The 17,774-nt window shown below is 34.5% G+C and overlaps 1 protein-coding gene across 1 annotated transcript in view; it reads left to right on the top strand.

Annotated features, from left to right (window-relative positions):
• The window catches only part of LOC129225904 (ovochymase-2-like), a 51,440-nt gene extending 35,731 nt beyond the window's left edge, over positions 1-15,709 (top strand). Inside the window, exons 8-9 of the mRNA XM_054860436.1 lie at positions 757-899; positions 15,441-15,709. Of these exons, the coding sequence (XP_054716411.1) occupies positions 757-899; positions 15,441-15,626 (329 nt within the window). The 3' untranslated portion in view covers positions 15,627-15,709. The remainder of the gene's footprint in view (positions 1-756; positions 900-15,440) is intronic.
• Positions 15,710-17,774: the final 2,065 nt, after the last annotated feature.

Raw genomic sequence — 17,774 nt, 5'->3', positions numbered from 1 at the left:
TATATATCTAAAAAATTGTTTGAGAGTATACGGCGTATATGGAGCATACCCTATGGGAACACCACAGTTCAAAACTCTTTCAGGGGTGACTAAAATAGAAATTTATACTGAAATTTAAGTAAACAATTTTATATGAAAACAATAACTCCTTTTACTTTGTTTTAAAAAGTAAAACAGCAAAGGTCCTTTTTTTCTAAAACATCGGCCAATTCCATCGGCTTTTCGATGTTTTTTTAAGGCCGATGGGCCGATGTTTCCTGCAAGTTAGCATCGGCCGCCAATGCCGATGCCGATGGCTAAATTGTTGAACCATCGGCGCCGATGCATCGGTCGAGTTCTAATATATATAATAGACAATCCACTGATAGAGTAACGCTCCTGACGTCACCAACCATGAAACTCGCATCATAGTGTGTTAATTTGATAATATGTTTTGGTATTGTTGACCATGAAGGGAAATGCTTTATTTTGACGAGGCTGAACTGGATTCGGTAACTTAACTGTTTTGCTGGTAAGACTAATTTTAGAAGAATGAAGAAACGAAAAATTGGTCAACAATGATTGCTATCTACTGAAGTTTAGAGTTACTCCACTGGAGTTAGGGTTAAAATTCCAACTATCAAAAAATCACCAAACAGGCAATTGCTTCGTTCAAACGTAGATGCAATTTTCACTCGTCATTCCATGAGGGGCGGTTCTATAGTATGTAATAACATACAATAAATATAGCAATCAATGCCCCCTCTCTCTTTTCAGGATCTGGTAGTTCTGATAAATTGAAACAGGCGCACCATCCGATTCAAGAAGATGAATTCTGTGGAGAATTGGTAGGAATCCTCTTTAATCCAGACACTATGATCTGCGCAGGTAGTTTAGCGCCTCTCAATGGAGTTTGTCACGTAAGTATTTTAACGAACTCAGGTTTCCCATCACATTCAAATTTGGAATGGGGTTGTTTCCTTCAGTCAAAAGTAGTAATTTTAGTCACTGATATTGATAGAATAAGCGAAAAAAAAAAAAAAAAGCATGGACCAAGAAAATTCTTTCATTTTCCCAACAGTTATTTTTTAGTTATTTTTTTAAAATGTCCAATTTTTCAAACAAGGCGTGGTCTAGATGACGTCACAAATGATGCTTTTTGGCGCATCTTTGTACCGCGTTTCCACGTTATAATAATCAAAAAGCGAATTAAAATTGCACTCTACGCTTGCTATCAACCATATCGTTGCCAATACACGTGATAAAGATGCGAATTAAATATTTTGCTCTGAGAATGGCAACACAGGATAGCATTTCATCATTTGTGATGTCATCGGCAAGAAATGTAAACAATGAAAGATCACCGATTTAAGTAATTTTTTAAAAATATTAAACAAATTATTTTAAAAATGGTTAGATCCTGTATTTTTAAGCATGTTCTTTTAGAAAAAAATACTTTTAAAATATTGGAAACGACCCCATTGTTTACATTCTTAATGTTATTTGAAATCTTTGGCAATGGTTCTGGAACAAGTGTCGTAAAAAAAAAAAAAAAGAAGAAGAAGAAGAAAAAGAAACAGTGAATTACTTTAGACGTTCGAAACATATAATCATTTCAACGCTCGCTTTTTCTCTTTCATCATGCATTTAACAACAATTTTCAGAAGCTATCATGCTTTCAATTTTGTTTCAAATATGATTACGCATGTTTTCAAATAGTGTGCTGAATTACTTCATACTCAAAAATGAGTGCATAATACTCAGTTTCAAAATTCTTACACATTCAAAAATGAGCACACATGTTGATTTGAGTATTTGATAAGTATTTGAATGTTTCAAATTTGAATACCACGTAGTCGGAGCCATTTTGACTAGCGATACGTTCAAATTTGAGTACTTTTTCGTCTTTTTGAAATTGTTGTTTTTAGAGTGTGGGGATTCTAAAAATAGTAGTTTTAGTAGCCTCTTAAATGTGAAATAGTAGTCAATCAAAGAAAATAGTATCTAAAATAGTCTTATATTATTTTTAAATATTATTAATATTAAATCATGTTACATAATACCTTGATGAATAGATATACCTCAGCTGCATATATTAGAGATATTCATAAAACAATGAAAACATTACAGTCGGTAATTACTTTTTTTAAACGTCTCAAAACATAAAAATTTATAAAAATTATAATAAAAAAATTAATAAACATTTTTTTTTCTTTCAAGTAAATCAGTTACTTTTCTGTCTTAAATGAGGTAACTTATCATCCCTACTCTTATGTGTACCCATTAAGCAAAGCAAAGTTTTTGCCAGTATATGATATGATCATTAACCCAATAGTCTGTTGAGGAACCATCTGCTGTCTACCATATAACCAAGTAGAAATAGCGTTAGGGGTCAAACAACTTGCAACAGAAGTGATTCTTGCGGGAAATGGTAGGTAACATGCTCCTAATTAACATACTAAAAATATACATCCGTACTATTGGGACAAATATGGTTTTTGGCTACCATTTTGAAAAAATCATTAAAAAAAAAATTAATAAAAAAAATATCATGTGTTAGATCAAATGATAGAAAGTTTCCAGCTAAAAAGTAATAAAATATGAGATATTAAAAGAGAAGTGGACATACCAAACATATTCACCCGTACTGTCGCAAAAAAAGGTGTTTTTTAGCCACCATTTTGGAAAGTCGTGAAAGAAGTTTAAAAATTAAAAAAAAAAAGAGTAATGCGTGGTATCAAATGAAAGGAAATTTTAAGTTGAAAAGGAATATAGAATGAGATATTTAAAGTGAAGTAAACATAGTAAAAATATACACCCATACTACCGCAAAAAAGTGATTTTTTTGACCGCCATCTTGAAAAATCATAAAACAATTCCAAATTTAAAAAAACAAACATAGGTGGTGCCAAATAAAAGTAAATTTCACACTGAAAAAGGATATTAATCAGTTTTTTGATGCGAAGTGTTTTTTAAGAGGAAATAGGTAGAAAATGGTAAACCAATTACAAAACATGCTTCCATGAACTTGTGTCCGCACCGCAAATGTTAATGCAATTCTTCGTAGACCATAAGCCATTTGCTATTCTTTCAATTGTGATTTATGGAATAATTTTAACGGAATGGTGGAGAGCAAAAACAAAGTTACCGCAGAAAATTTTCTGATGTCATTGGAAGAAATATCCAAGATAATCTCACCGGCAAGAGCGTCATTAACGATGAAACTACTGAAATTAGACCAAGTAGTAACGATCAATTACGCGAGTACTGAAAAAAGAACTCATTGCTAGTGACTCACTACGCAAATTCACGTCTTTTAACACAGAGGATGCTTGCATGTATCTCCTTAGACCAGCGTTTCCCAAAGTTGTAATCCGCGGAACCCTTGGGTTCCGCCGAAGTATAAGAAGGGTTCCGCCGCGGGTTAGCCTTTGCAAAAATTTATTTTTTATTAGTTTCAAGGAAAATGAAATAATCAATATCAATGATCTAAATTGTCGTTCCATATTGAAGTAGTAGTCGTCAGTGTTTTGCATCGTCATGTCATAATCAAGTAACTACCATCTGACTTAAGGAAAGTTCTTGATGAAACTTCAGAAATACTAGTTTATGCTGTCAAATTTCGTTTTCTCCAGTCAAGACTACTTAGCAAGATTTATGAAGAAGGCAGCAAAAGTCACTACTTTTCTTGTATGCTGCAGACACGGGGCGAGCCCAGTAAAGTACTGAGTTCGTGGCTAAAGGGTCACAGGTTCGACACTGACAACGAAGAATTATGAAATATGCTAAGTATCCAAAACAAAAGTCTTTAAATGGACTTCCAAATGAAATGACGGTTTTTCAACTGGAATAAAAAGGCATGAATATTTTCAGCTATTTTCAATGTTTTACACGAGGAACGACGTCTGATAAATATTTTGTCGACTTTTTTGGTGAACTGAACCCAGCAACTATTTTCTCTCAAACAAAAACAGTACCCGCATTTGTTGTTGGACAGAAAATAACAGCGTTAAAAAGAAAGCTGAATTTTTGTGTTCTCTGCTTAAAATGAATAAGGTAGAATATTTTGATCTTTTAAATGGAATTTCTGCCAGAAATAACATCTGTGAAGAAAACGCAGTGCAACTACATGTTTCGTGAGATTAAAAATCATTGCTGTTCATTTGAAAAACGTATGACACTATCCATGCCTGAGTAATAATCACAATTGCACTTCAGAGTACACCTACTAGAAACCAATTTTCTGATTCAGTTTCAGTCAATAAATTTTGCTTTGATGTTGAAAATGAATACCGTTATTGGGTATCGTTATGAGCTGTATCTCGAAACTTCTTCCGCTCATAAGAACTGATCAATGCAAAATAAGCTTTCCAGCCAATGCGTACCCAAAAAACAAATTTAGTTCTTGGATTCTGCTCCTGCTGAACGTACTCAATATTCCGACATAAAGTAAAAATGTATAGCTATTATCAGCTTTACAATTAATTGCTTTCATTCTTCATGTTTATGCAAATTGTTGCGGGGACGGTAATAACAGTGTTGTAACAATTTCGTGGGAAAATTATGTTTTCATAAATAGGGTCATGTTTTAAATTGCAGGCAGTATTTTTTTACTTATACTGCCTCATAGTTTTTTTAAAGTTTGCTTTCGGTACATAGTGAAATAGTATGCTGCAGACATGGAGCGAGCCCAGTAAAGCACTGCGTTTGTGGCTAAAAGGTCACGAATTCGATACTGACAACGATCCACCATGTGCGCTAATTTGATTAGTGTACGTTCAATCAGTTGTGATCGATGTTTTCAAGGCTCCATCCGAAACCAGAACCGTTGGGGATCGTGAGCTCGTCGTGCTTAGCCCCTTGTCAGGCATAAAAAAAGTTGTTTTTAGGGCCCCTTAAAAGATGGTAACCTACCTCTGTGATTGGTACGGAGGACCAGTGGCAGATTAATACGTTTGGGGGCCGGTAAATGCATATTTGGGGCCTCTATATGCCTATCACAGAACCGTAAAAAACATTTATCAGAAGCATTTTTGTATTCCCTTCAGGGCCCTTTGAACACGATTTATATCAGCCAGGTTGGCGCAATTTGGTGTCTTGGAGGAGTTTCAAATTTATATATCGTCGCAACCATTAAGTTGGTTGTATTTATAGAGTCTTGCCAAAGTTCTAATAATGCATATTGTACAGGCACTGAAAAATGAAAGAGAATATCAGTCATAGTGAACGACAAAAGCATTCTAAGTCCTTTTCTTGAGCAATAGCCGAAAATCCAAAGGCGATTCCAAATGTTTCAAATGAGGTTCTCTTGTATTTCAGTTTTTGTTTGAAATCTTGTATTATTTTCCGAGATAGAAGTAGTAATGATTAACTAGAAAACCATTCTGTTTTTTTCACTCCTTTGAACTGATTGGTAGTAAAAATTGATTTGCACTTCTCCCATTAAAGTACGTATGTGTACCAATTTTTATTAGAATCCTTGTGTTATTGTTTGACGACAGCAGTAACGATAAAAGTGAAAATCGTTCGTTTTGGCACTAATCTGTGAAGAGATTAGTGGTAAAACTAATCAACACCAGCTCACATGGAGATGCAAGTGTATACCATTTTTTTTTTTCGAATTTATGTAATTACACGTTTTGAGTTAGATCGCTCCCAAGAAATCGCACAAAAGCATACTAATAACAAGCAGACGTGCAGATAGTTTCCAAAAAGTGGTTAAGATAGGTTCAGCGCACCTTAAAACTTGTTAATCTGTTAAAATACGAAAATTCTCACGTAATCAATATTTTCTGCTATGCAGAATCGAATGATGATCATTTTTCATCTTTATTATTTGACTCCTAGATTGTTAACATTTTGTCTTTTTTTTTTAACCACAAAAAAAAAGGGACTCCTTTAAGTAAGAGCAAATCACTAAGGGTTAAGTGGGCTAAAAAGTTTGGGAACAGCCTGCCTTCTTTATCTTTATTTTCTTTACCAATAATGAAGCTGAAAGTCTCCCTGTCTGTCAGGATCTCCGTGACGCGCATAGCGCCTAGACCGTCCGGCCGATTTTCATGAAATTTGGCACAACGTTAGTTTGTAGCATGGGAGTGTGCACCATGAAGCGATTTTTCGAAAATTCGATGTGGTTCTTTTTCCATTCCAATTTTAAAAACAAAAAATATCAAAAGATGAACGAGTAAATTACGAAATTATCATAACGTGGAACCGTAACATAGGCACAAGCCAATTGGCGAGAAAATTCACCATACATTATTTGTAAATATTAGGGCTCGACCGATGGCATTTTTTGGCCGATGGGCCGATGCCGATTGTTGGCCGATTGTTCAAAGATGGCCGATGGCCGATGGCCGATTGTTTTCCTCCAAATGGCCGATTGCCGATGGCCGATGGCCGATGTTGTTGGCCGATGGCAAAAAAAAAAATCTAACAGAAATAAATTGATAAGATTGTCAGGTTTAAAGGATCACTGATTTATTTTACTTTACTTTCTTTCGACGAATAAGGAATTGTAATCACAAAATATATATATCAGATTTCGACCTAAATTTATATTTTACGATCACTCAATTTAAACTTCACAAGTTTTTTCGGCACGTCTGTACATGCATATGTACCTAAGAACATATAGATGACCGAAATTTCCATTTTGAACTCCTCCTTAGTTAATTATCGCAAACTCACTTGTGATGTCTTCATCCGCGTAAACTTGCGTCACTCAAAAACGTTATGAAATAGTAAGTTGAAAACTCATACGTACGTAGTATGATCTAAAAGTTTGAGGCAAGCTTTAAAAAACCTTACCCTGAATAGTTCACATTACCGAAGCACATCTATCTACAAAATTGTCACCTTGAACGATTATGCACTTCTGCCAACGTTCGAATAGCTTTTAGAAGCACTGGCAGCCATTTTCGCAACTTCCTGTAAGGCTTTAACTTCATCGTGAGAAGGCGACTTTCATGTTGAGGATGCACGGTTTGGTTTGTCAATACTCTGATATGACAAACAAATAACGTAACGTTTCGTCGGACTTAGCTCCGTATGACTTTTACCTGTTCCCAGCAAAAAAGATTTGCATGGACGCCGCTTTCTTCCGTCAGGAGAAGATAAAGCTTCATCACAGAAGGTAGCGAAATATGGCTTCCAGGAGTGTTTCCAAAAGTTATATGAACGCTGGAAGTAGTACATAGTCCATTGTTGCCAGATTGGGGGAAATTTCCCCATTTTGGGGAAATCCGGTGCTCTCTGGGGAAATTTTGGAGAAATGGGTTTTGAGGGGAATTCTTTGGGGAAAAAAATTTTCTTGGGGAAAACCTGGGGGAAAAAAAACCTCGGGAAAATTTGTAATTAAATTTGCGTCTTGACATCTGGTAGTTGCATTGTGTGTATCAAACAGCGTTGGTTTAGTTTTGTTCAATTTTATGGAATTCTCATTTCGTATTATGTGGAATATTATGTACGGAATTCGTATTAATAGTTCTGCGTGAGTTACTAGTTGATACGTGAAACAGGCAAAAATAAGAGTGATGAAGAATATTCTTGGATAAATATATACAAAAATCATAGTTAAAATTTAAAGAAGCAGAGTAGTAAATGCGAGTAGAAAAAAAAATATTTGGTTATTTCTTGTCTTTCGGTCAGGCGCTTGTATTTATGACTAGTGGCACCTGCACGGCTTTGCCCGAAGTAGAAAATTAAAAGGTATTTTGATTCCCCTGTATATTTACAAATAACGCATGGTGAATTTCTCGCCAATTGGCTTGCCCACGTTACGGTTCCACATTATGATAACTTGGTAATTAAGTCTTCCATCTTATGATAATTTTGCTCGGGAAAATGTTCTTAAAATTGGAATAGAAAAAGAACAAAATCGAATTTTCGAAAAATCGCTTAAAGGTGCGCATTCACATGCTACAAACTGATTCTTTGCCAAATTTCATGAAAATCAGTCGAACGGTCTAGGTGCTATGCGCGTCACAGAGATCCTGACAGAGAGAGAGGGAGGGATCCGGAGAGAGAGACTTTCAGCTTTATTATTAGTAAAGATAAAAAAAAGATAAAGACAAAAAAAAAAAAAAAAAAAGCGAAAATGGGAAGAAAAAAAAGTTGAGGAATTTTGTAAGAAAATTTGGCTATTTGGGGGGAAAATTTTTATTCAAGAGACAAAAATATCAGGGGAAGTCGATTCATTTTATGAAAATATTAGTGGAAAAATAATTTTTGAATTTGGGGAATTTTGATAGAAAACATCGCTTTTTGGGGAAAAGTTGGAAGGGAACTGGGGAAATCTGGATTTGACCATCTGGCAACACTGACATAGTCCCTCATGGTGACCTTTTGAAGGTGGATGTGCTTCGGTTATGTGAACTATTCTGGGTAAGGTTTTACACAGCTTGTCCCCCGAACTTTTGGATCGTAGTACGTACAATCTGTATAGGGTGTAGTTATGTTTTTCCTTTTTTGACTGCTGTATGATGGAAGACAAAGAACAACCAAAAAAAAAAAAAAAAAAGAATAAAATAAAATAAAGAAAGAAAGAAAAAAGGAAGAAAAACAAAGAAACTGTTTAATAAACAATTGATTTTTTTTAATTGAACATATAACTAAGATTTCAGTAATATTGTAATAATGTGTGGATTTAGGTACATTAAACATAGTTAAAAAACATTAAATTATGTTTTATCATGAAAAAAAAATTAAGAATAAAACTATGATACCGTCAACAAATAACGCAGTTAAAGTGGAAAAATTGCACGTAGCAATTTTTTAGTCATCAAATTAAACAAAAAAGGTAACAGATAAATTTCAATATTAAATCATATTAGGAATATTTTTATACTTATTTAAAATTTATGAATAGAAAAGTTTGCATTTTTCATAAAAGCAATAAGAGTGACATAAATTTTGCTGAAAAAAGAAATAGCCATGAAAAGAGCGAGGTTCTTACAACGCAACTACAATAAACAAACTCAATATTTACACCAAGTTAATAACTGAATACATATACTACTTGATCTGATGTTTGCACACGTAATATTGAATAATTTGATTGTTTAATCTTTTATGAAGAACTACGAACAAGTTCAAATTAAATTTTTCAATTTAACAATAATTTTCTGAAATTTAAAAAATTGCATAATAGAAAATCCTTTAAACTTTTCTATAACATATTATTAAAAATATGATGAAAACAAAAATAACTTATTCATTGATTTTATATAAATACATAAAAATAGTTACTTATAACAGAAAAAAAAATCGATCGCTATTGATGATGCAAAAAAGATGGCGCATTACGAAATATAGGTGAAACAAATATAAGAAATACGCAAAATGACATTTCTTGACCAAAATAAATAATCGCTAAATATGTAAAAAATGCTTGACACGACGAGGGGGGGGGGGGTTAGGAGGGTCACCCTTTGATTTTGGGGTTACTCACAACATTAAACTTCGGCCTCATTTTTTTAGTACAGAAGCGCTACCACCAACGCCTCGGAAGAGTTTCTGAATCTACTTCAGTACTTACGAAGGAAAAATTCAAAAGTCCCTTTGATTTCCGAATTATGTCACTATTCAAAACGTCTTTAATCAATTTTGTTACATTGATCCTCTAAATTTTTCCTAAACAAAAAATAAAGCTTGAAAAAAAAAAAAAAAACTCTAATTTTATGAATGTGTTACTTTTAAACAACTCAAAAGTACAACTACAGTTTAATTTCAGGAATTGAAGGAGTGGGAGGAGAGGCACGCAAGTGTTCTCGGAAATACAAAAAATAGTCGTAAAAAATAGAGTTCAAAGTAATCATAAACATTGAGCAGAAAAACTCTTTTAAAACTTGCACCCGAATTGGTTTTGACGCGCAGTGGCGGATTTAAAATATAGCAAATATTGCAATTGCACGAGAGGCCTCATAACCGTAGGGGCCCGAGTCACGAAAATGCTTACGATAAATGTTTTACATTTTCTATGATAGAGAAATAGGGCTCCAAAATGTATTTCGACGGGCCCCAAACTTGTAGCTCCGCCGAAGCGATACAAAAAAGACTGTATTACTGTGATTCATATCACAAATATCGAAAAATTAAAAATTACCGTCGGTTCAACGAGAATCTAACAAAATGAAACAAAACCGGTTTCGCCATCTCATATTTGTTTCCATAGTCTCCAATTCGGCAATATATCACCAAATGATCGTCAGTCTGAGGCGCTGTATTAGTTTTGCCTTGAAATAAGTAATTAATAGCCACAAAAAATGAGTAAAGAGGCTTTTTAGAACACCCGATTGAAAACAAAAAGGGAATTGCACAACTGGAACGTACACACACCCCACACGCGAAAATTTAGCCTTCTACAGCTTACCATTTTTGAGTTATGACTTATGAGAGATACTTACGTACATCCAACCGCAAGAAACAACGCAATAATTAACTTGTTTGGTACCTGAATGCAGTATTAAAAACTCTTTCAGGGGTAATTAAAATAGAAATTCATACTGAAATTTAAGTAAGCAATTTTATGTGAAAACAATAACTCACTTTACTTTGTATTAAAAAGTAAAACAACTAAGGTACTTTTTTTTTCCAAAAACATCGGCCAATTCCATCGGCTTTTCGATGTTTTTTAAGGCCGATGGGCCGATGTTTCCTGAAAGTTAGCATCGGCCGCCGATGCCGATGCAGATGGCTAAATTGTTGAACCATCGGCGCCGATGCATCGGCCAGGCCGATGCATCGGTCGAGTCCTAGTAAATATACAGGACAACTAAAAGACCTTTTAAATTTCTATTACGGGCAAAGCCGTGCGGGTACCACTTGTAGACAATAAGGCTCGAGATGCTAGTTGATTTTTAAATCACGAGTTATTTACTATGCCAACTGCACTATTTGACCATAGTATTCAGCTAATGAGAAAAACAGATAAATCTTCATTGCCATATTTTGGCCTATTTCTACTATACTAATATGTCAACTGCAGTTAAACTTTTCTGTTTCAAAGCGTTGCTTGCTGCTAACACATTAGTTATTAATTTTTAAAATGCAACATACTTTTAAACTTTAAAAAAAAATCACTTCACACTGTTATTAAATCCACAATCACTAATGCATATAAAGCAATCAAAAGTTTTCATTTGCATTTACAGTAAACGGAAAATAATGAAAAAAAAAGGAGGACTGAAGGGAGTATGCTCATTAAGTAACACAAGGCTAACTAATATTAGCACACACATAATTGTGGTGGTTATTAGTAGGCATGTGGTTGAAATAATTTAACAAGTCATTTCCAAAACTTTTCATAATTAGTAGGGTCTAAATGTACTTACAAATGTGAAACAAGTTCGATATTTAATTACATAAGTGTTGGTAACGCACTGTAGAATTTTATATGGTCCAACAGACTTTTGAATCACAAAAAAAAAAAAAAAAAAAACTTACCACCGCTATTAAATCTCCTCCACGACTTTTGCAGGTAAAACAAACCGTTAGCTTTTATTTACATTTGCCATATTTCAGTTTTATTAACATTTACAGAAAAATGAAAATAATAATTAGAAAAAAGCTGAATGCTCTATGTTCATTAAATAACATCGCCGGAATATTGCAGCTGCTGAGAACATAAAGCGGAGCAAAATGGCAGGGTTACCAGAAGTAAAATGATCCAGAATAACCAAAAATACCTAAAAAAAAGTCACCTTGCTCCCTTTAAACTTCGCTTCGCTGTTGAATCAACATTTTTTACTTCCTTTTACCAAAAAGGAAGTATTGTATTCGCGAAAAAAATTCACTCAAAATTTCCATTTTGCTCTCCTCCGAATGAATATTGCGTTTTTTTTTTTTTTTTTGCAACCCGACCACAAGTGGATATATGCCTAAGAACGTATAGACACCCGAAATATCCATAATGACTATTCCCGAGTTAATTACAACGAATTTTCTCGTGTCGTCTGTAACGTATGTATGTGTGTGCGTATGTATGTCGCATAAGTCAAGAACGGAATGTCCTAGAAAATTGAAATTTGGTTCGGATGCTTCAAAAGGGGTCTTCTACACCTTTTGGGGGGAAACATTGTTAATTTCAATGTAAACTCAAATGGTGTTATAATTAGGCAAACACTTAGCAATATACCGCCAAGCTTTTGGTCACCAAATTTTGTCGCCAATTTGGCGATAAATCTAGGTTTTGTTTTTAAATCTGGTTTTAATTTGGCCACTATTGGCGATATGTAGAGAGTTAACCATTAAATCACATTAAAATTGCCAATGTTGGAAAAATCAATCTGTATAAAACGCTTTTTTTTTGCTTCGTTTAAATTAGCGTAAAAGGAAGTAATGTGATGCACACAGTGGCGCAGCGAAGGGGGGGGGGGGGTGAAAGCCCCCCCCCCCCCCAGAGCCATTGGTTTTGGCATAAATGAAAATTCTAATACAGTAGTTTCTGCATATGAAAGGACTGTTTTGATCAAAACTCCCCTTCAGAAGGTATTTTTGATCAAAAAATCCCCTTCAGAAGGTATTTTTCATCACAAAACCCATCCAGAAGGTATTTCTGGCTGCGCTAATGGACGCACATATCAGCTCGTTTAAATGAAATTAAATACATTTGTTTATGAAATCTACACTACTTTTTTCCGAACCAGGAAGTACAAGGTACAAAGTTTTATTTGCCAACTGTAAAAAACAAAACTAATATTCATCTACACAAGGCTATAATTGTTTTTCTTGTTGGCAAGAAATATGCGTCGGGCGTCAGGAGAAACGAGCTGATGTGTGCATCACATGACTTTCTTTTACTCCAATTTAATGTCATTTCCCCATTACTGGCAATTTTAATGTGATTCAATAGTCGACTCTCTAAATATCACGAACAGTGGCCAAATTAAAACAGATTTAAAAACAAAAAATCGCCAAATTTGTCGTCTGTCGACAAAACTTGGCGACCAAAAGACGGGCGATGTATCGCCAAGTGTCCGCCAAATTATAACACCATTTGAGTTTACATCGAAATTCAATGATTTCTCCCCAAAAAGGGGCAAAAGACCCCTTTAGAAACACCCGAATGCTACCAAAAGAAGAGGTGCACAACTAGACCCCACTAGGAGTCTACGTACAAAATTTCAACTTTCTAGGACATTCCGTTCTTGACTTATGCGACATACATACGCACATACATACATAAGTACATACAGACGTCACGAGAAAATTCGTTGTAATTAACTCGGGAATAGTCATTATGGATATTTCGCGTGTCTATACGTTCTTAGGCACTAATCCACGTGTGATCGAGTGGGAAAAAAACTCAATATTCATTCGGGGGCGAGTAAAATGGAAATTAAAGTCGATTTTTGAGTGAAATTTTTTTCGCGAACACAATACTTCCTCTTTTGTAAAAGGAAGTAAAAAAAAAAAAAAAAAAAAGGGACTTATTAGCGATAAATAAGCGAGCGCAAGCCCGTTTGATGCCTTTTGGCTGACCTGAGGAAGTTTGATATTAGAAAGGTTCGGCCGATGATACTTGAAACTGAAACTTCCTTTTCTTTTTAAACATTTCCATTTTTTTTCATCAGTCGTATTTTTTACACTTTAATCGCGTTAAGGCTGAACTAGTAACAGCTTTTTACAAAATTGTAGTCGTTTTTGTCTTTATTAAGGCATGGGTGCTCATCCCCCATAAGAGCATGGGCACCCCCCCCCCCCAAAAAAAAAATAAAGAGCAAAATACCTCTCATAACACCCCCTACTCTAAAAATTGTAATGACGCAACTTGGGCCATGGCCCTTTCCTAGGTAAGCACACCTGATTTAGGCTAAAATAGTCTTTATAGTCGCCAACTCTTCTAAAAGTAAGATAGTTATAGTTGTAGTTTCTTTAGTCGGCAGGGGCATACCTTCCCGGCAGGTAAGAAACCTTATAACCTCAGTTACTGAACTGGAAACAAAAAATGATTTTCCTAGCTCAGACCGCAACAACGCTGAAAAATGTAGCACGTTTTGAAACTGTCGAAGTGTTGATCACAGATGCCTAGTGATTGTCTGATACGAATGTGAAAAGTCAAGTCCAGTAATTTGCACAACGTGAATACTTTTTCTTGCTGAACAGAATCATGTCGGTCAAGTTGCAACCAAATGGGAAATGCTAGCTGAGTAGCACTTAAAGAACCACCATTACGCTTGTACTCCTGCACAACACACGACGATTCTCACACTGACGCATATAAGCAACTTTTACTCAGCAAGAAACTTTGTAATAATTTTGGGACTTCTGATGGGCCAGCTGACACAAATGAGTCGCCCATACTTTTCTTCCCCATCCAACACATTTGAACAAATTTCACTATTCTGATATGTTCTGAATTCAAGTTTAAATGTTTTTAATTTCCCTTTTTACGGTTAGGGATGATACTTCACATTTACGGGTAGGAAACCATTTCCAACTAGAACAGTTAAAAAACCGTAAACATGTAATTTTACGGTTTTTAACCATATAAAGCTAGTACGGTGAACTAACGGAAATACCACACGTTAAGGTTTTGTAACCGTATTCCAGTAGTACAGCAAAAAAACCATAAAGAAACCACAACGTAACATTTTACGGTTTTCTAACCATATAGGACTAGTATGTTGATATACCATAAATATATAAGCCAGGGCTAAGGCAGATATACTTAAAATACACCGCCAGTTCAGTTATTCCATCCAAGGACTGCAGTTTAGTGCTTTTTAGCAATCATCAGCCCGGAATAGGAAATAACTGAACTGGAGGCGGAAAACCTCTTAAAGGAGTCAGGAGAGGCATTAAAACTGGTAGCTAATGTAGAATTAGCACACCAGACGAGTGACCAAGCAAAGGTGTACTTGAAGATTGAAAGCCAAGCTAGGTATTTTGCAGTAAGTTACCGCCCTAAGCCCCTAAGCGAGGGCTAAGGCAGAAATATTCAAAATACAGAGCAGTCCTCGGATGGAATAACTGAGCTGGCGGTGTATTTTAAGAAGGTAAAGGTTATCACCCTGACACACCATTGGGACTACTGCAAATAGCACATATAACTGCTATTCCCATCACAATTCAAGCAGCACCCTCTCCAAATACAGCAGATTGATATGATGTCGCACCCAGTAGAACAATGGTTATGATTGCTATTACTGCCCTCAATAATAATACACTTAAAATTCAATGTTTTGCCAAATTTGCAAAGATAGAGAAAATTGCTTCATTTGCCATCACAAGGGGCCGTCCAAAAATGATATCATGCTTTGAAGGGCGACGGTGTAGTAAGAAGTGTGACATCGATATGTTAAATAAAAATATGCTTATGTAATAGTTTATGTAGCATGACATATGTAACAATGGGAGGGGGTCAAATACGATGAAAAAAATTTGACGTTTACAGACTGTCTCAAATTTATTTATTTATTGCTTCATTTTTGAAATTTATATACACTTTCACTATTTAGGGAGACAGTGGAGGTCCATTACTATGTGAAGAAAAGGGGAAATGGAGCGTTCATGGTGTCGCCAGTTATGTTACAGCAGATACAGAAATTGAAGGATTGTGTGGCTTGGAAGGAAATCCAAGTGTATTCAGCAAAATTTCAGAGAAAATCGAATATATTATAAGAATGGTCGACAAGTACAGTTGACTTGTATGAATAGATTGGAAAAGATAAAAACAATAACACTACAAAAATGAATTTACGCTCATTGTTTTCAGATTTATTTGTCAAAAAATAAATAAATAATAATCTTACTACTATTATATATGCGAAAGTTTGTCTGTATGGATGTATGGATGTTTGTTACTCTTTCACGCAAAAACTACTGAACGGATTTTGATGAAACTTTACAATAATATAGTTTATGCATCAGAATAACACATAGGGTAGTTTTCGTCCCGTTATGGGGGGCGAAACCCCCTTAGGGGGGCAATGAAACACAATTTTCGTATAAATTGTCTAATATGGGGATGAAAAAATACTTGCATATATTTACATTATATGTCCATCGAAAGCTCTGATTTTTCTGCTGAAGATGGCACCAGTTCGAAATTTGTAAGTAGAATAAAAAACGAGTTATGAGCTTTTTAATCCCATGTTCGAAGGCTTTCCTCAACTCAATACAGTATTTAGTGTATCAGCTCAACTCAACTCCCTGTCGATAGCGACAATTGTTGTATTGTTGACTATCTTTGTTTTTCGTAACTGTTCAAGGCTTTTCTCAAGTCAAATCTTGAAGTAAGATTTTTGCACAAGATTGGCAAATAATAAATGGATTTGGCTGATTATTTTCCATTTTAATGCAACTTTGAGGCAATTAATGCGGTTTTTTTTTTTTATTTATTTGTGTTGGCTGGGTATTTAATCGATCAGCAGGAATCTAGCCAAACTTTTTTTGTGGAATCATTTCAATAGCTAAGGCATTTGGCGATTTTTTCAACTGTCGCTGTTTGTGAAGCTAAAGAGTACGCAATACTGTTTCTCGGTTTTCACCATGTAACCAAATATCACCATTTCTTTTATATTTCTTTCTTTAAATTTGTTAATACGTAAAATTATTAGCCAACTAAATCAAGCAAATCCATAAACAGCACAAAAACTTCCATTAATTTGACTTTGCGCACAATTTCAAACAATTGCCAAATTTTTACTATTTATTGGAAACATTTCGGGTAGCAACATTTTATAATCACCAGACGTATCTCAGTATTTGCGACACTATCTCTTCGATAAAAATTAGAGGGGGAGCCTCATTCAAGTTTTCCCAATATGATTAATGCAAATTTAATAACATTTTAAATTGCAGTAAGGGATTACGGGCGGCTACGTTTTTTAAAAGTTTGTACTTCAATAGAAATATAGCGAAGGTTTTAGACTATGTTCGAAAAAAAAGATAAATCTTTTTAAACAAGAAAAGTTTAATTTCATATTTTGGAAATTCCTCAAATTTGTATATGCTTAAGTATCGTTTTTTCGTTTCTAAAAGAGTACTATTTTGTTCTTTATACTTATTGCCATTTTACTTTACATGCAAACATTTTCTTTATAGCATCTTCTGTTTGGAATTAAAAATCAGATCTTATGAATATCGATTAACCAAACACTTTAAGCAGTTTCATAAACTTGGCAAGTCTCTGGCGAATGTATGGTACTGTGGTCCTTTGGCGATTAATAATGGATTTAGATTTATTATTTTACATTTTAACGCTGCTTTTAATTGCAAAAATATAAAATGAAACTAAACAAAATGACATTCTAAAAGCTTATTTGATAGGAAGAGTTATGATAACATGATCGGGACGAGTGTTCAAAAATTTTGGTGCTATAGCCAATACAAAAGTTGCATTAAAATGTAAAAATTCTGCCAAATTAATTTTGGTAAAAAGATCATTAAGTACTATTGAAGTTAAAATTAATCCGTCAAATTAGTGAAACAACATTCTTAAATAACATTGAAACTACTGTTAAAATGTAAATTAATCCACCAAATTCATTTTTTATCTCCAGTCTTACCAGGCGACTACGTTAGTGCATTGGCGAAGTATTTAAAATTTTTATGAAACTTTTCATTTTCTTTTTCCTTTTATGTATGTGTATTTTTAAGGGTTAATGATGCTAATTAGGATTTTGTGGAATTAATGACCCTATTTTAATGGCGACAATGGAGAATATTGTTCTTCCTTTCTTTCTTTTTTTTCCTTTTTGTTTTTTTATTTGTTTTTTATCCTATCGAACCTGTACTGATGAAGATTTTGATTGTTGACCCTATTTTGGGTCGATATCTCCGGTAAGAAG

The sequence above is a fragment of the Uloborus diversus genome, chromosome 7, assembly GCF_026930045.1.
Source record: "Uloborus diversus isolate 005 chromosome 7, Udiv.v.3.1, whole genome shotgun sequence".
NCBI lineage: Eukaryota > Metazoa > Arthropoda > Arachnida > Araneae > Uloboridae > Uloborus > Uloborus diversus.
Note: the sequence above shows the minus strand (reverse complement) of the source record. Positions and strands in the feature narration are given on the sequence as shown.